General features: G+C 42.0%; 1 protein-coding gene across 2 annotated transcripts in view; it reads right to left on the reverse strand.

Moving 5' to 3' along the window:
- The window catches only part of otud5a (OTU deubiquitinase 5a), a 37084-nt gene extending 26282 nt beyond the window's left edge, over positions 1 to 10802 (reverse strand). Inside the window, exons 1-2 of one of the 2 annotated variants that reach the window (XM_039604630.1) lie at positions 9950 to 10802; positions 3082 to 3172 (exon numbers count right to left, since the gene is read on the reverse strand). In XM_039604630.1, the coding sequence (XP_039460564.1) occupies positions 3082 to 3172; positions 9950 to 10537 (679 nt within the window). In that variant the 5' untranslated portion in view covers positions 10538 to 10802. Of the gene's footprint in view, positions 1 to 3081; positions 3176 to 9949 lie in introns of both variants that reach the window. The other variant, XM_031759111.2, reaches the window with a different exon arrangement.
- Between the last annotated feature and the right edge of the window lie 8971 nt (positions 10803 to 19773).

Here is a 19773-nt window from a genome sequence, read left to right on the forward strand (position 1 = left end):
AAAACCTATTCAAGTTGTATTTGGTTACATCCCATAAAAGAAAAAAAAAAAAAAAAATCAGTATCTGCTTTGAAATTCCCCCTTTGGTCAGGCTCCACTAACCACTGCAGCACCTGCAACTAAAACATCCACCATGTTTGAAAGAGGGGCGTAGCCACTGTGAGATCAGTGGTAGTCAAGCCTCAAGCTGAGCTTATCACCACTGTGGTGTTTTGAAAGAAGGGTGACTCCGACTGTGAAACCAAGAAATATTGTTTTGTTTACAAGAAAAATGCTGTTTTCTAAAAGAGTTACTAGAATGACAAGAAAGTACTAAAGTCTTCAATTAATTGGACTTGTTTTTGCATCGCCGTCGCCCCCTGCTGGCTATTAGGAAGATCAATCAATTTCCTGCGCTTGTCTAATTCAGGGCCTATCCCAGCTGCCACAGGGTGCGAGGTGGGGCACACCCTCCACAGGTCACCAGGGCTAACATCGACAGACAACCACTTTCACACCTACAGCCAATTTAGAACCACCAATTAACCCAACCCCACTAACTGCAGAGAAAGCCAGAGTACCCGAAGAGGACGTAAACAGGGGGAGAACATATTACCACCACACAGAAAGGCCCTGGCTGGATAGTGGATTCAAACCCAGGACCTGCTTGCTGTGAGGCAACAGTGCTAACCTCTGTGTTGTTAGAAAGATGGCTCAAAACATGCAAACTCTGGTTTCACTTTCAGAGCACAGACGGTAAAAAAGGCAGATGTCGCTTCCAGTCCTGAAGTGCCTTAAACCCGCCTTCTTTTAAATGGCCAGTAGAGGGCTCCTGTGGGCTGCAAAGGGAAAACCAGTTGTTCAGAAGTTCTGAAAACAGGCAAGTTAGGAGGAGGGACGGTGGATATACTGGACCAAGGGTGTTGAAGATGTGGTGGTGATGATGTCAGGTGGGAGGAAAAGAGGAGGACCTCAGAGCAGGTTTGTGGATGTAGTGAAGGACGACACGCAGAGGGTTGGTGTGACAGAGGATGGTAGAGACGGGGTGAGATAGGGAGACGAGCCGCTGTGGCGACCCCTAAAGGGAGCAGCTGAAAGAAGATGATGATTACAGTCAGGTAGGATTATCCTGAGTGTCCTCATCAGCCAACAACTCGTCACAGTCAGAGCCACCAGCCGCTCTTCACGTCCAGTTACAAAACACCAAGATGGCGACAACAAAAATCAGTCATCGAGGCTTCATAACAACACTCTACCTAAGACTGATCCCACTGTGGTTACATCCATCCTTTATATGCAGTTAATGAACTACACAGCAACTTCAGCTTCTCTGTGCTGCATGTAAATGATCATATTAAAAAGAAAAGAAAAAGAGTGATTTTTGATGTGTGTGTTTTGTTTTTAGCATAAAGGCTCGGTGTATTTGGGTCGACAGGGTGAAACTCAGGAACAACCACAGTTTATTATCTAACAGCAGGAAGACAGGTGTGAGTTTACAGGTACTTACAGGCAGCGCAAACACACACACACACACACACACACACACACACACACACACACACACACACACACACACACACACACACACACACACACACACACAGGGCCAGGGTCAGTGTGATGATATAACTGCGGCTACATAATAGCCTCTACCTGAAAGACAACCTGGACTCGACTGAAAGGACCTCTGTGTGGCTTACAGGAACACACACACAGAAACCTTCATCTTTCACAGTGTGACCCACATTTCCAACACACACACACTCTTACAAAAGAACAGTCTGTCAGCATCAGAGCGCCCCCTGTTGCAACAGAGCAGCCCCAGCAGCAGGCTTGTGTCAGTATGACCTCTGGACTGCAGAGCAGGACTGCTGGTGTGTTTTGATGGTAGCGTGTGCTACAGACATCACCTGATCAGGTTGTTTCAGATAAGAGACCAACAAGTAGAAAGAAAGAAAAAAAATCACAAAAGATCTTAACTGGAAATTCTGTATCTGCCGTTTTTATTTCATGCTGATTATTGAAACAAATGTTAATTTAAACGACGTTTCAAAGCAAAGTGCCCAGATGTGCTTCGATGTGGCTGCTGAGTAACGGGACGAACTGGCTGGGGTCATTAACTTGAATTTAAATTGATTTCCTTTTGTACCACTTTCCAAACTCCACCTTAACACCACCTTTACACTGGCTAATGACTAGGAAGTAGCCGCGATGGCTCATGTAACACCTACAATAGAAATTATTATTCAAATCACACTCTCACCCCTGACTACACCTTTGTGTAAAACCTGATGCTTCACAGCTGTTGGTAAGGCTCCACCTTATCTACGGCGCTACAGTTACCCGGTAATTACCGCAGGGTTTTCTCCCCAGCTTTTCATTAAATAACGATCACTGTGTGACCTCTTTTCTTGCTCACCATTCTCTTTTGTTCATGGAGAGGAAGTGACACGATTGTGGGAAATTACCTGATTTATCAGATCACCCTAACGATTACTGCGCATAATCACCAATGACTCTGCTTCTTATGTCCTGATTGTTTCTCACACTGCTAAATCATTTTAATCGAGGTGAAAACAAAATGTAAAAATGTAAAATAAAAAAACATAATAAATGAAATTAATTTAGCTAAAACAAGAGCATTAACAAACAGCAAAGACCTTTTTCAGCTTCGTAGATGTGTTACATGCAAAATATCTTTATTATTCGTTTTTTTTTTAGGAACAACTCAGGTAAACACATCAGTGCAAACCTGCTGCAACACTGACATCTGCTGTCAGCCAGAGGAACTGCAGGGAACCAGCTCAGGAGATGCCAGACAACCCTGTGTGTGTGTGTGTGTGTGTGTGTGTGTGTGTGTGTGTGTGTGTGTGTGTGTGTGTGTGTGTGTATAAGGCTATTATCTTTGTGGGGACCAAAAATTGCAAGTTTAGTTTACTTGTGTGGACCAAAATCCCACTCCCCACGAGTTTGAAGGCATTTTTGAGACTCATAATATGGTTTGAGTGTCAGGGTTACAATTAGGTTATGGTTAGGTTTAGGGTAAGGGTCAGGGTTAGGCGTTCATTTTTGATGGTTAGGGTTAGTGTGTTAATTACTCACCGACAGCTCTGAACAGACACGCGCCATCCTCCTTCATCTTCTTGATGACAAATCCTTTCTTCTCCCTCAGAGCTTTTTCAAACCAGTGCTCCTGCTGAACACACACACACACACACACACACACACACACACACACACACACACACACACACACACACACACACACACACACACACACACACACACACAGACACAGACAGATAGACCGAGTCAGTAAACTGGACCTGAGCAGCATCATATGTGAGGACCTAGAGGACAGTTTGCTGAGTTCCATTATTGATTCATTGCTGTGATATTTTCTAGAATAATTAAATTCACCGTTTGGTTGCTAAAGCAGGAAAATGGTGCTCAAGTCCTCCAGGGTTGGTGGCTGGACATAACAAATGAATGAGATCTTCTGCAGGGAAAAGCAGCTCCTCCCATCCTGATCATCAGTTATCTAATGCTGATCAATAACAGTGGAGCAGACACACTGGTTTCTAACACCGCGGATGTTCAGGTGATCTCAGAAGGCCTAATTACCTACTTATTCCTCTTTGAGATAATGCTGAACAGGATGCTTTTTATTAAAAAAAGAAATGAAGCAAATAACCAAAACCAGTTTATTTCCTTATCATGTGGACTTTTACATTTCTGTAATCACGACATACCCCCTCTCTGAGGATCAGTCTAAAAGTACAGAAATAAAACTTACAATCACAAACATAACTCTGCTTGTAACCCCAGTTTTACCATATTTATCATTTTTATTGTTTATGTGTCTAAAATGTCTCACAGGTTCATTATATTCTGTATTTGTTGTTGTTGTTGAGCTGAGAAGCTGCACCGAGGACCATGATAAAACAAATAAGGCTTATTTTGAACTGTGAGTCATGCAAAGCTACTCTAAAATTTAGAGATCCTCCAAAGCATGTTTTGGACTTCCGCCATGACTGTGATCATTTATATAATTTATAATCCTAAATTGAATTTAAACAAGGTTTAATTAAATCAAACTTAAACAAATGTCCAAAAAATGCAGGAAAACTGAAAAATTTGTGTCAACCGAGGTAACAAAGTTTGTTCACCTCGATGTATGTGTGTAATTATCCCTCATAGGCCCTACAGTAAGTCCAAGAATAAAAAACACACAGCTGGAAATTAACATAATGGTTCCTCTTTAAATAAAAAGTCACACTTGGCTCATTAGTCAAACAAAAAGTGAAACCATGAACTAAAGTCAGACGAAGAAACTCTAAAAATAAACAATAACATGTTTAACGCTGGACACCTGTCATAACACAAACAGGTTATGAAAAGCACCGATACCGAAAGCGCGAGTCAGCGACGGCTTCGTGAGCAGGACTGAAAACTGGCTGGGTTTAACAGCAGGGCACAAATGTCACATGAGGAGTTCTGAACGGATTCGTTCTGTCAGTGCTCGATCGCTGCTGTGTGAGCCCGACCGACCGCTTCAGGCAAAGAAAACGCTCCGATTTCTGAGAATAAAGCTGCACGCTGGGAGCAGAACGAATGTAAAGACCATGACCACGGCGTGGCATCGGCCTCGGCTTTCACTTTAATACAACAACACATCTGAAGAACAACAACAAACCGAAGACGTTATGTGAAAGAGACACAAGGAATTAAAGAAATAGCACATTTCTATTTGTTTTATTTTGCTTTACTGAATGTCATGAGCTACTGGACTCTACACGGCCACTTTATTGCTGTTTCATTGCAGCATTTTAATGTACATTTTTACACAGAGGTTTACTTGCTAAACTGCCCTGTTTTGTTTACACTTTTCCTTCAATCGAGCTTCTTTCATCTGGGTTATTTTTAACTTTTTGTAAAGTATCAGGGCTCGCAAAATCGCTAGCCCGACATCCCGGGGCTAGCGATTTTTCCAGTCGGGCTACCAAAATCTATCTCAGCCCTGCCCGTCGGGCTATCATAGGAAGGAAAAATATGTGTCAATGCTTTTGCATTTTCTTTCGCAAATGTAGCTGAGTAATATGTCATTGGCATCGATGAGCCTCTGTCAATATGTGACATATTGAAATCGCGTTTGAATTTGTGCTTGTTTTTTGCTTTCACTTTCACTTTGCGATCGCGCGAACGGTGTGTAGAGAGCGGCAGCACTGATTGGTGAGTGACGATTAATTACGCACCAATTCCTCTGACATCATCTTATCACTCATTAGCTTACTATTCAAACGCGACAAGTGAAATCTCCCACAGCAAGCTTAAACATGTGAGAGGTTGATTGCGCAGAGAATCGCTGACCGTTATGTAAGTACGTGTGTAAAAGCAGCAGGATTTACGCTGGTATTTTACTTCTGCTGAGCCAAATAAGACAGGTCAGGGTGAAGAAGGGGCAGCCAATGAAAAGCCTACCACAAAACGGAAAAGTTATGACAAATCAGACTATGAGGCAAAAAGAAAGCTCAGCTTTTTTGGTTTCATGGACAAAAGAATTTATGTGGCTGGAATATGACGAGCTAAATAACATGATGTTCTGCCGGGTGTGTTGTGAGTTTCCCTCGATATCTGAGTCGCCAAGCGCCTTTGTTACTGGGACCAGTAATTTTAAGAAAGACCCCACCAGAACCCATGAGAAATGCAAGAAATGCATTATTGCCCAGTCTGCAATATCTTTCCCAGAACAAACAGCAATTGCAAAAAACATACTAAAAATAAACCAAGCACAAGAAGAAGTCCTGAAAAATCTTTCAAAAGCGTACTATGTTGCAAAGAGTGAACTACCATTGGCAAAATTTAGCAGTCTTTGCAAACTTCAAAAAGCAAATGGCCTCGATCTTGGTTCCACTCATCCCTTACCCTTGACTTCAGTGGAAATTTCAGATTCAGGATCTGACACAGATTCATGTTCTACACAGTTCTTACAAGTTCATAGAAATTTCTGTTCAATTAGAAACAAGTATTTGAGTTGATGATTGTAATTTTATACAGTTGTTGTGATTTGTATTTTAACAATTTTCTGATTAATTTTTGTTTCATACAATATTATACTTTAATGTATAATATTGTAAAGGAAACAAAACATTAAAAATTAATTGCTCTCTTTTTTATTCGGGCTACTTAAATTTATTTTGGGCTACCAAAAACTGAAGAGTGCCTGCCCGAAGGGCTACCAGAGATTTTGAAATTTTGCGAGCCCTGAGTATTATTTGTTATATTTATCATTATCGATATGACTTATCGATTCTCACTGGCTCCTCTTTGAGTCACCACCATCACCAAGCAGCACAACAAGCACAGTACATTCATATAAATTACTTGCATGCTGTGTGGACGCATTTCCCCTCTTTGTTATGATCAGTGCCGGGGTGATCACTCAAAAAGTAATTGTTACTCACATTACACAGGACACTTTTCTTAAACGTGTAAAAATGCAGTACATTACTTAATTACTCCCAGAATAAAGTAATTCATTATATAGTTGTTACATTACTTTCATGTCACTGTGTAAAATGACCTAAAACACACGTCTGAGGTCATTTGTCATTTAACAGTTGAAACCGATAGGCTACAGACCTACACACCAACACAAATCCTATTGAGGACACACGTATGATCTGTCTCTTAGTATTAGACAAAGCCTCTTATAGCAGAACACAAAGCCAACAGCACACAGCAAAGATGAAAACCAGCACAAACAGACTTTAAAGCGATCGCCACGGTGATTCTACTGTAGAGACATGAACAGGTACAAATGGAGGCTGCAAACTGCTCATCAGTTTGTTACCAGTTAAAGTTCAGGGTGTGTCTGCTGGGCTGGGGTCAGTGTTCACTCAGCTTTAAGTCACTCTGGGTTCTTGACTTGTTAGCGTTGCAGTTTACACTTTACCACTGCACTCTCTCTTTGTGCAGTAAAAATAAAACTAATGACCATATCCTGCACCACTATTTTCCTCCTCCGACATCCACTGATCGTAGCACGAGTGCACGAACCGATAAGTGTGATCGACAGACAAGCAGACTAACAGCTCCAAGGAACTGGACTACTGGGAACTGGTTCTCTACATAACTGGTTACCGACTCCCATCCCTAATTCAACCTGACGTCCTCGTAATCAGCAAATTCTTTGGTACAGTAACTTTTCTATATTAGGAAAATGAGTTTGGCAAATGTAGGTCACAGAGAGACCTTTCATGTGCTATGATTTGTTATAAGCAGCCATCCATGTCCCACTGTGATATATGACCCTTGAGGTTTTTCTCTGGCAAACAACTGACTTGAAATTGGTGCAGTTTCTCTACTGAAACTATGACATTTCCCATGATGCTGACGCTCAGAGCTGGTTACAGAAAAATCTCTCTAAATTTCTAAATGAAAGGACATTCTGTCTGTAGACTGTGAAACAAAACTGATTTGGCTGCAGTTTTTTAAATGAAACTTTAAAGTGTTTTTCAGCATTTCCTGTTATGAAGTATAATGACTACAAAAGATAACAAAATGAGGTGAATTGACTTGTGCCCTGTACTTGGAAGGCCACTAACTTGTTATCATATCTTGCAGGTAACATTTTCCAAGGTTTCATTAAATAAACAAAGTTATTGCACCAAAACAAACACATAAACAAATAACAAGCAAACAAAATAGAGAACTTCTATCAGATGTGAATGATTTTATAATAGGCTGTTTCTTATCACTCCCTCCAAACAGATTTTTTTATCTGGCTCAATCTGAACTAAAAAGCAAGTTTGAGGATTTAATGAGGGACAAAAAACAAACTGCTGTAAGGTAAAGAGGTGAACTCGACTTAAAATACAAGGAAAAAACAAACAACAGCTTCATATACAAAATCAAAGCAAAAGAAAAAATTATTTAACCTGCACCAGAAAATATGGAAGACAGGATAAAACCTAACACCTCCAACATCAAACTGAGTGGCACCTCAGAGTTCAGTTCTGCTTGATATAGTCGGGTTATTGATCCGTGAATATCAAACATCTATTCTGCTTGAGATTCAAATTAAAAGCCTCCCTGCAGAGTGCTTCGGTTCCGGCTCAGCTTGTCGTTCTGTGGATCCCCGACGGCGAGTAAAGTAAAACTTCTGGTTTAATCCCGACTTTTCAGTGTTAAAAAGGTGGTTAACATCCTAAGCTTAGGTTTACAATTACCATGGCAACTAAGCTGCAGACCTAACCTGCTCCATGTTCACGATAAGAGAGCAAGAGGTATGAAATCACCGCCTAGTGACTAATCAGTTCTCCAGGAAACAGCGTCACCATTCCTGGAAGATCCTGCTGACCTCACTGCGCTCCAGAAAGAGTGTGTAAAGTCTCTGTTTTCCTGATGAGCATCAGGAATAAATACAGATTCTTAAGACACAGCATAATTACTTGATTTTTTGCCTCTGGTGTACTACAGATTTTAAAAAATTTAACTGTTCTATGAGTGTAAGTATAATGCTAAAACAGAGAACCTATTCTTACTTTTAGACCTTTTATCAAGTCTACATGGAGACTGAGTCAGTGGATGAACCACCTCAGCTGTTTTTACATTTATTCTTTACTCACTCTCAGACTGTTGAACACCACCAGCAGCTGAAAGAATAACACTTTCTTACACACATATAAACAATTATTTAACTGAACAAAAATTCTAATCAGTCAAATTCGCCCGTGTCTTAATGACAGAGCTGTGAGAAGTCTGTTTAGTTACACAGTCGGCTTTCTTCTCTGGCTTCAAATAGGCTTTAACTTTATTACGATAGCAGGTCTTTTCCAGTCTTATTGACAAAAGCACCAAAATGCGCACACATTCATACTAACAATCTGCTGCTTTGTCTGCAGCAGCGGTGTTACTCCCAGTCTGTATTATCCATTTAACCATATTGTTCACAGTTTTCTCTTCTTTGTAAAAATCGGGTGTTCAGCTGTCTGCAGACCTGCCTGTGTTTCTGACTTTTTGTTGTTGTTGTTTTTTTGGTATATTGATAATATCCATGTTAAGGTTACAGAACATACAGAGAGGCTGAACTTGTTTCATAGTACAGGCCCAGGTGTCCAACAAACGTGCTTAGAATTTCTAGCATGCAGTCAAGTATCTCGGTAAGGAGTTGTGCAAAACCTCATTCAAACAAATGCTTTGCCTTTGTGCCCCATCACATTCTCCAAGAAAAAAACAAACACTGAACATCTGCATGACCGACTTTTGAACAAAAAAAAATTTAATTGAAATTAATCAATAGGTAAAATAAGCGTTTGGTGTTATTATATTCAACAGAGAGCTGACAAAGATGCGTCCTGGAATTACTGGCATGAAAATATTTTAATTCTTAGTTTATTTTTCATATGCGTCATATTACGATTATAAAACATGTATGTAGCAATTATTATCCTTCCAATCTGGGAACATCTGGCTGTTTATTTTAGCCTCACCTGGATGGGCCGTGGAGACAAATGCAGCTGTCTTTAACAGTGTTTAAATGTGTGCTTAGAGTGTGTTTGTGGTTAGTTTTGGGGTAAATGTTTAACTGCCAGGTGATCAAGCGTCAGTGCTGTTGCTATGGTTGCCCCAAACGGGTTTCTCTTAGACCTCGCGTGAGCAGACATCATTAGCAGGTTGCTTAATGAACGCCCCCCCACCACCACCAATTGTCCCCACAGCCTGCCTCTGGAGGGAAACAACTCATTGCGTTTAAGCGTAAAACTGAACAATAACAGCAATTTCTTCCCTCTTAAAGTTAACTTCAATCCTTGATTTCTGCTTCCTAATGGCCTGTGCTGACATTATACGTTTTGTTTTCGGTCTTTAAGTACCTGAGTTCTGGTAAAAGTGCAGGAAATCACCTGTGCAGGAGCATTAGCAGCTCCGTTAGCCTTGTTGCTAATGTTAGCTAGCGTTAGCGTCCTACCTGCTCCACAGTAGCCGGGTCCATGGACTGAAGCCGGGCGGCGTTCTCGTACTCGTCCTCGCTGTTGTTCCCGGCTCCTTCCTCCGTGTCCTGGCTGGACCCTACACCTCCCGGTCCGGTTACCCCGGGCTGGCCTCCGCCGGCCAGCGCCCCCACCACCCCACCGGAGCAGGTGCCTGCCTGCCTCCGCCTCTTGCTCAGCCCGGGCCCGGAGCAGCAGCTGCCGATGCCTCCGCCGCATCCGACGACGCCGGCCGACACGACGAGCTCTCCGCGGGACCCGGCAACCATTCCGCCGCTGTTGTCCCGACCGTCGCCCGGCCCCACAGGGGACACGGAGCCGACGGGCGGCGGAGAGGCCTGCTGCGGCCGGGAGCTCGCCTCAATGCTCCGCCTGTCGTCCCTGGCAGAGGGTGGAGCGGGCTGGTAGGACCAAGGCGGAGGGGAAGCCCTCGGTCGGGTTCCAGTTCGCCCTGCGTGCGGGTGAGGGTGTTGGTGAGGGTCGGAGCCGGTCCGACGATCGCTGTCATCTGCGTGGTCCGAGACGCCGACCCCGGAGCTAGGCTTCTTCTTCGGGAGAATAGTCATGGTGGAGAGTGTGGAGGAAGCAGGGAGGGGGTCAGAGGGTGACGAGTCCTCCCTTTCTAGATCAAATAAGACGGTCTACTCGCCCTCCGGCCCGGCCGTTTGGCACCAATCACCGAGCTAAGGCTCTTATCGACCCGAAATGGACACAGAAGCGGTGCCTCGGCTCCTTTTTAGCGGTTTAGTTGAATAAAAACAAAACGCGTCTCCCTCTTCCGTCCACAGCGCGTCCGGTCACAACATCAACACAACATGACGTCACGTCCGGGACGGCTGCCACGGCACGTTTACGGCAGGACGTCAACCAGACCTTTGTTTTTATTCCGTGTTTATTTTAAAATCCAAACTTTATAATAAATATTTTATTTATTAGAAAAAATCTTTTGTTTGTATACTACTACTACTACTACTAAAAATAATGATAACAGAAATATATAGTTATTATTAATAATACATTTGACATGACAAACAAATACACACAAAATAATGAGCATAATTAAAAAAATAAATTTTAGTAAATATAGAATTGCTTTTACATATTACTTTTTACAATTTATTGTAATACAATTTATTCATTTCAGTTAATTATGCAAAAAGAATGTATTCAGTGTTATTATTTAGTATATATTATTACTGTATTTTGAATTTAAATGCAGAAAAAACATCCTGCAGTTATAAGTTGCCTTTTTTTTTTCTCAGTGTCTCTTTAATCTGAACTCTCCGCATCTAAATGTGACATTTTCTTGCTGTGAGATATGAGAACTTTTCTCAAAAGAAAACTGTGTAGGTGTAATTTTGAAAAGGTTAGGATTGGATTCACAACAAAATATTTCAGATCTGTTTGCTAACTGGAGACTGTCCGAGCTACATAAGCTCTCACACAGAAGGTGGGCCCTGCAGATCTGCAGTTTATTATTAGGAACTTTTCTCTCTATATGGACTCCTGATTTTTATTCTAAATTCAATTGCAGAAATATGAAGTTTCTTCAGACAAATAGGAACAACAAGTTCACATTGCACAACATCATAATCTAAAACTCCACAGAGATAACCCAATGAGCTGTCTGGCAGGCTCTGATTTAAAATGTTTCCATTTGATATCTGAACCAAGGAAAGCCCCCAATCATCTAACCATCCATCCACTGAGCCTATCCCAGTGTCGTGGGGGGATAGGTGGGGTACATCTGTAGAGGTCACCATTCTGTTGCAGAGATATTTACTAATACATATACCTTGTACTTTAAAAAGGCATATTTTCCCTCAGAGAACAGAATTAAATAAGATATTTACTGGTGTGGCTTTTACCGGGTTTAAATAAGCATATGTATTTGAATGTGAGCATGAAGTTTAGTGTTAGAAAAGAAAACTGTTGAAAACTGGTACATTTATGAGAAAAGGTTAGTTAGTTAGTTAGTTAGTTAGTTAAGTTATTTGGTTCTTGACCCAATAAAATACAGCTTTTCTCATTTTTATTTCATCAATTTTATCTTTTATTTCGATACTTCTGAGTTGCTTCCCTAGATTTTTTCTTTTACTGCATTTTTGTTTTCAAAGACCGTCATTGGCCTTCGTAACTTAACCCTATTGAAAATAGTAGAACACAGATTTCTTCCTGTCCGGCAGTAAAACATACTGAGTAAAACATACAGGAAGCAGTGTTAATTCTCCACGATTAAGCCAATGAAGGAAAATAGTGTATATATATAGAGCGAGAGAGAGACAGTGACATAATTCACGGCAACAAATGCTGGTTGAGACAAAAGCAAGAAAACAGCCGAACAATGATGTTTGACAACAGGTCATGTAGGTGTTGCCTAGCAACCAGAGGAGAGGAAGCAGTCAGTGATGGAGAACAAAGAGGCCGCTGCGTTCAGCTCGGCATCCTGAGGGAGAAGCTTCACAAACCAAAGCGAACCAGAAGTTACTCCTGATCGCTTTGTTTTGTTTATTAAAAAAGAGTTTTCTGTGCAGCCCTGATGGCGCCACCGTGTGGCCGAAGTGGCTATTACAGACAGGAGAAACAGCGCTGCGCTGTGACTGTGACCCACTTAAGAACAAGTTCAGGATGAGATGATCTCAACGAGCTGAGAGTGACAGGAAGCCGCCAAACAGACATATGCAATAACAAAACTATTTTTCACGCAACAAAAGAAGCGTCAGGAGTGAAAACTCACAGGTTGTTTTAGTGGATACTGAGTGGATTTATACTGCGCTGTTTCCAAGGCCAGGAGGGGTGCTGGCTCACGAGTTCAAAAGTTATATATATATATATATATATATATATATATATATATATACATATATATATAAAAAACACCCAGCACGCCCCTGCGGGCGGTTTATCCTTCAAGCTCGGGTCCTCTACCAGAGGCCTGGGAGCCCGAGGGTCCTGCGCAGTATCTTAGCTGTTCCCAGGACTGCGCTCTTTTGGACAGAGATCTCCGATGTTGTTCCTGGGATCTGCTGGAGCCACTCACCTAGCTTGGGAGCAGAGATGGGCAGTAACGCGTTACGCGTTACTGTAATCCGATTACTTTTTTCAAGTAACGAGTAATGTAAGGGATTACCATTGCAAAAACGGTAATTAGATTACCGTTACTTTCCCGTAGGAACGCTGCGTTACTGCGTTACTAAAACCGTGAGTTTTTTGCGAGAATGTCTCATGACAGTGACGTAAGCAAGTGCGACGTTCGTGGCAACAGCTGTCTGCAGATCAACAATGGATAATATATCGAAAAGGGAGAGAGTATGAGCGTGCAGCGTTTAAAGCGTGGAAGTACTGACCTTATTTTGAGTTTGATTCCATAAAAAGTGACAAAAACATTAGCGTCTGTTGTGCGTGGGAAGAAAACTTCTTTTTACAGCGAAAAAAACCCCCTTAACTTCCAAGCAAGCAGCGAGTGCGCTACGACTGTAATGGGAAACTCACAGAGCAACTCGTGGAGTCTTCAACTGACCGCTGCGGCACACCTGCACCAGGGTAAACCTCCGCCTACCCCGGTCCTGCTTTACAGGTGAAAATAGAGCAACTAGCCTTTGACTTTATTTATTTTCTGCTGTGTTTTACTTGCATCTATTTGAAAGAGTGAGTGTAAACACAAAAAAATATTTTATTTTATGTGCTGGAATGTGCAGAAAATAGGTTTAAATGTTAAACAAATTTCTTCCAGTCAGAGAATGTTGCATATAATAAAATTTTTGCTTGATGCATAAAGTTAAAAGATTAAAACTAATAAAACAAGTTTTAAAAAGAGACGTTTCCATTTGATTACATTTTGTATGATGGATTATGCAGAAAAAGTAGAATTGGGCTGAAAGATCTATCGCTTTATCACCTATTCAGGTTGTAAATCGTGTTTTTAAAAAGTAACTAAGTAACTAAGTAATTAATTACTTTTGAAAATAAGTAATCAGTAAAGTAACGGGATTACTTTTTTGGGGAAGTAATCAGTAATTAGCAACTGATTACTTTTTTCAAGTAACTTGACCAACACTGCTTGGGAGTCACCGCACCTAGTGCTCCGATTACCACGGGGACCACCGTTACCTTCACCCTCCACATCCTCTCGAGCTCTTCTCTGAGCCCTTGGTATTTCTCCAGCTTCTCGTGTTCCTTCTTCCTGATATTGCTGTCATTCGGAACCGCTACATCGATCACTACAGCCGTCTTCTTCTGTTTGTCTACCACCACTATGTCCGGTTGGTTAGCCACCACCATTTTGTCCGTCTGTATCTGGAAGTCCCACAGGATCTTAGCTCGGTCATTCTCCACCACCCTTGGGGGCGTCTCCCATTTTGACCTCGGGACTTCCAGGTTATACTCGGCACAGATGTTCCTGGATACTATGCCGGCCACTTGGTTATGGCGTTCCATGTATGCCTTGCCTGCTAGCATCTTGCACTCTGCTATTATGTGCTGGATTGTCTCTGGGGCATCTTTACACAGCCTGCACCTGGGGTCTTGCCTGGTGTGATAGACCCCAGCCTCTATGGATCTTGTACTCAGAGCTTGTTCTTGTGCTGCCATGATTAGTGCCTCTGTGCTGTCTTTCAGTCCAGCTTTGTCCAGCCACTGGTAGGATTTCTGGATATCAGCCACCTCCTCTATCTGCCGGTGGTACATACCGTGCAGGGCCTGTCCTTCCATGATGGTTCCTCGCCTCCTCCTCTTTCTTGGGTTTCTGCTGCCTGAGGTATTCACTGTGCACTTGGTCAGTTGGGGCCATCTTCTCAATGTATTCTTGGATGTTCGTTGTCTCATCCTGGACTGTGGTGCTGACACTCACCAGTCCCCGGCCCCCTTCCTTCCGCTTAGCGTACAGCCTCAGGGTGCTGGAAACCCTGCATGCATGGTAAGGAGCTTTCTTGTCTTTATGTCGGTGGCTTCTATCTCCTCCTTTGGCCAACTTATTATACCAGCTGGGTACCTGATCACGGGCAGGGCGTAAGTGTTGATAGCCCGGATCTTGTTCTTACCGTTCAGCTGACTCCTCAGGACTTGCCTGACCCTCTGCAGGTACTTGGTGGTTGCAGCTTTCCTAGCTGCCTCTTCATGGTTCCCATTCGCCTGTGGGATCCCCAGGTACTTGTAACTGTCCTCTATGTCTGCAATGTTGCCTTCTGGTAGTTCGATCCCCTCAGTTCTGAGTACCTTCCCTCTCTTTGTTATCATCCGACTACACTTCTCCAGTCCGAATGACATCCCGATGTCATTGCTGTATATCCTGGTAGTGTGGATCAGTGAATCGATGTCTCGTTCACTCTTGGCATACAGCTTGATGTCACCCACGTACAGGAGGTGGCTGACAACCGCTCCGTTCCGTAGTCGGTATCCGTAGCCAGTCTTGTTAATGATCTCACTGAGGGGGTTCAGGCCTATGCAGAACACCAGTGGGGACAGAGCATCTCCTTGGTAGATCCCGCACTTGATGGTGACTTGTGCTATGGGCTTGGAGTTGGCCTCTAGTGTTGTACGCCACATCCCCATTGAGTTCCGGATGAAGGCTCTTAGGGTCCTGTTGATCTTGTACAATTCTAGGCATTCCAGTATCCAGCTGTGGGGCATTGAGTCATAGGCCTTCTTGTAATCAATCCAGGCAGTGCACAGGTTGGTCAGCCTGGTCTTGCAGTCTCGGCTGACTGTTCTGTCTACCAGTAGCTGGTGTTTTGCGCCTCTGGTATTCTTGCCAATCCCTTTCTGTGCCCTGCTCATGTATTGACCCATGTGCCTGTTCATCTTAGCCGATATGTAGTACTGAGGCAGGTTATTGGTCGGTAGTTGGATGGGTGGTTTAATCGTGCAGAATTAACACCACTTCCTGTTTATGTATGTATCGTGCCAGCATCATTCATCAAACAGACCCTTAAATGTCATTATAAAGTGTATAAATAATAAAGAGACAGAAGGCTGTGAGGTGACAAAGTGTATTTATATAATTTCCCCTCCCACACACACTCTCACACACATATCTTTAGTTACAGTTGGTGCTCAGTGTTGAGTAAATAATAATATTAATAATAATAATAATAACAATAATAATATAAGCAATTCTTCAAATATAGAGTGATGCACTTTATACAAAATACCCTGGATATAAGTGTGGAGGTTAATGAGAAGCTGTGTGACGAGTCGCTGGTTCTGCTTGTTGTTCGCTGTGATGGACACCAGAGGGCGCCCCTAACAACTTATCAGGTTTGAAGGTTCAGATTTCTGCTCACGTTTACAAAACCAAAACATATTGGGATTCTTTGATTTCAAAAGCCAGCAGGACGAATTTAAACAGGAGCCACATGTCCACAGTTATTGGGCTTTATTTTTTTCGCATGTTTAACAAAGGAAAGCATTCAGAAACAAGGAGATGTTAAACTAGGAGATAACTAACCATCTGAATTTAAAAAAAATCTGCAACTGCAACGAGGTGTATTTCATTTTCATTAAACTGGGCTTAGACAGAAAAGTAGAAAGACCCATTAAATCCATCACTCCATCCATTTACTTAACCATGTATCTAACCCTGGGTCACAAGGCGGTGAGCCTATCCCAGCTGTCAGTGGTCAGAAGGTGCGGTACACCTGGACAGGTGACCAGTCCATCACAGAGTAAAGTCCAGGAGTTGTTTGACAGAAATAGAAAAACATTTGTCAGGAAGCTGAGAGCTCGTGAAGAAAACACACATCTTTGACATTCCTACTTCTGATGGGAAAACATAACACGGACATCAAATGGAGCAAGCTGAAAGCGATGCTCCTGTTTCTACGCGGTGAGCGACCTGAGCTGCATGCAAAAAAACAAAACAAACAAACAAAATAACATTTTGGTTTTGTAAATATGAACAGAAGGTTATTTTGAGCTGCTTCTTGTTTCTGCTGTTTCAAACATCAAGGAGGTTACACAGTTGGCCTGGTTTGTCTGTTTGTTTCTTGGATTGCTTAAAAACCAATGGATGGATCTGCATCTAAACGTTACTGACAGTTCAGCTAGATCCAGGTTAAAAATGAATAACTTTTGGAGTTGATCCGGATCTGGAGCCAGGAATTTTCAGTATTCTGTACCACTGGGACAATGGACAAAACTGCACATTTCACATCATTCATCAAAGGAGAATTTGGGAGGTAACAGTTTGATGCTCTCAAGGAAATTTCACAAAGTAACCCAGAGCCAGAGCCAGATGTCCTTCTGGATCCAGAGGTTCAAATCATGGATAAAGGAGGGCATGTTTAGCCTTGGTCGTGGTGCACAGTGTCGGGCTGCTGCTTTTGCTTCAGTTGGTATTTTGGTGATTAAATCGTCTGTTTTAAAGATCGTTAAAAAACAGCAGTCAATTACATTTGTGTCTGAGAGACTCAGAGGCGCCGAGTTCACTGAGTGAGGTTTGCATTTTGCAGTTTCCAAGAAAAAAAGCTTGAAACTCAAAGAGAAAAATGTTCAGTGATCACTTTGTATGTTAGAGACAAATCTGAAACCAGGAATGTGCAGAAATGTTGAGTTTTTGGTTAAAATCTTAGATTTTAGTTTAGAGTTTATCTCAGAATGGCTTCAGTTTAAAGCAGAACATCATCACAGTGCAGAACCAGAGAGACACCTTTAAAACAGCATGTGATGTTTGTATATACAGTTCATACTCTTTGAAATGCCCAGACCATCCTTTGGGTGTTTGTTCCTGAAGTGTTTTGGTTGACAGACAGCTGAGGGAATATTTGGCTGAAAGTCTGAACAACAAAACCTGCAAACTGAGGATCTGTAGGAGGATCAACACAAGGTGAATCTGTCCCACTGCTGTTTCAGGTGTAAAAGTGCGGGAATTTATTTATTGCCTCTCGATAAAGGTTTACAAATTCAAATAACATTTGTTTGAGTATTCAAGAAGATCAAACCCCCAAATCTGAGTCATCTTAAAGATCTGGGACATCAGGGAATCGGCTCTGTCTGAAATCAAACCAATCAAATTATGTTCCACTGGTCATGTGACATGACGGCCATCACAGCAGCTCAACTTTCTTGAATTTTGAGGTCTGGTCTTTGTCCATCAGTTATCAGATATTACAAAGTTTATTTGGGATTATGGATTTATTTAATTAGGAAACAAATTCATTTTTTATGGCACAAACAGCCATCGTGTTCACAACTGAGTGAAGGCAAACTCTGCATTCACCAACGAAATCCAAACTTGGAGACAGTTAGAAGAAATTCTGTAATTCTCGTTACTGCTCAAAAAATATTCATCCTACTTTGATTCTAACAAGAAACGTCGAGGTTGAGAAAAAAATGAAATTAAAAAAAACTAGCCGATCAAAACGATCGATTAATTTTCTGGCCCCTGATTTATTTGTCCGGCTACTAAAACTAGATGAATGAAACTAAATTTTAAGCTCTGTACGTTAGAATTAAAAGATCTCATAAGTACCTCTGTATAGTTTTATATTATTGCTTCACAGTTATGAGATCCGAGACTTAAAAAAACAAAAAAATCTCTCCTGTACTTATGAGAAGAAAATCCCAAGATCTGCCTCTCCTGTTTCGTCGCCACAGTGGATTTAAAATCAGACAATCGAGATGTGACTGAAGTGCAAACTTCCAGCTTTAATTCAAAGGTTTCACGAACAGAACAAAGGAAGGAAACAGTATTATTCCTAGACTTCCTAATATTTCAAATATGGAAAAGAATTCTTATATTAAAAATTGCTACTTTGTCAAATTACTGTTGATCCTCTGGAGGATGGTGTATAAAAATGGTTGTAATTCCTAAACAATGAACGTAATCTTGTTCTGAAAGCTCTTGAATTTAAGCTCAAAGTCTGCATTTCAGTCACTTTTGGTGAAAGCAGAGTATTTGTGGTCAGAGTCGGAGTGTAACGCTGGATCCTCGCTCCTCCAGCAGTTTGCAGGCTGTCACACGGACATGGTTTTATACAAACAGTCCTAAACATGAGTGCAAAGGCATGCAGCAGCACCCGCCTCCCGGTGCGGCGTCACCCACAAACCCAGAGGACGTCACATGATAGAAAAGAGATTACAGCTCTGCATTAGCGAAGAAACAGCAGCAGAACACGGTCACCATTAGTGTCTGTGCGCAGAGCGCTGTTCCCGATGCAGTCAAATATATAAAGGTTATGCATTCATGCTGCTGATGAAGACAAGTGTGTCCGGCGACGGGTTTCAGGAGGATTAAAGGTCCTGTATTCAGACAGGAAGTGGAGTCTTGTGTTTGGTTTGAAGCTGACCTGAAAGAGGATGGACATCAAGTTCTAAAAGTACAGCTGGAAAACATATAAATATTGTTTGTTTTGCTTTTAGCAGATGAAATAGTTTTAAAGTTGTAGATTTCTTCCAAAAAAAACCTGCACAGGGTCCCAACAGACAAGATCGCACTAGAAGTATGTAAGAAGCTGTTTGAGACGCAGCACAAATGTTGCCACTCGGCATCCACCCAGAAACACCTCTGGGCACCTTTTGGGACAGTTTTTCTGAAGCATTATTTAAAGAAACTTAACCTTTAATGGTCAACATGGCATAAAAGCTGCGTGTAAAGAATCACCAGTAAAATCTGATGAAACACAAAGGTTTGCTGACTTTACACCGAAACAAACTTCTTCCACCATCTTTGCCGTTACAAATTCCTCTCACAGGTTCAGGATCCGCTCTTCTAAAACCTCCACACTGCGCTGTGCGCTTTAGCTGAGCGTCAAATACAGAAATAGCAGACAAGCTGATGTACTGAAACAAGATTAGATGCTGTAAC

This window comes from Oreochromis aureus, linkage group 20 (genome assembly GCF_013358895.1).
Source record: "Oreochromis aureus strain Israel breed Guangdong linkage group 20, ZZ_aureus, whole genome shotgun sequence".
NCBI lineage: Eukaryota > Metazoa > Chordata > Actinopteri > Cichliformes > Cichlidae > Oreochromis > Oreochromis aureus.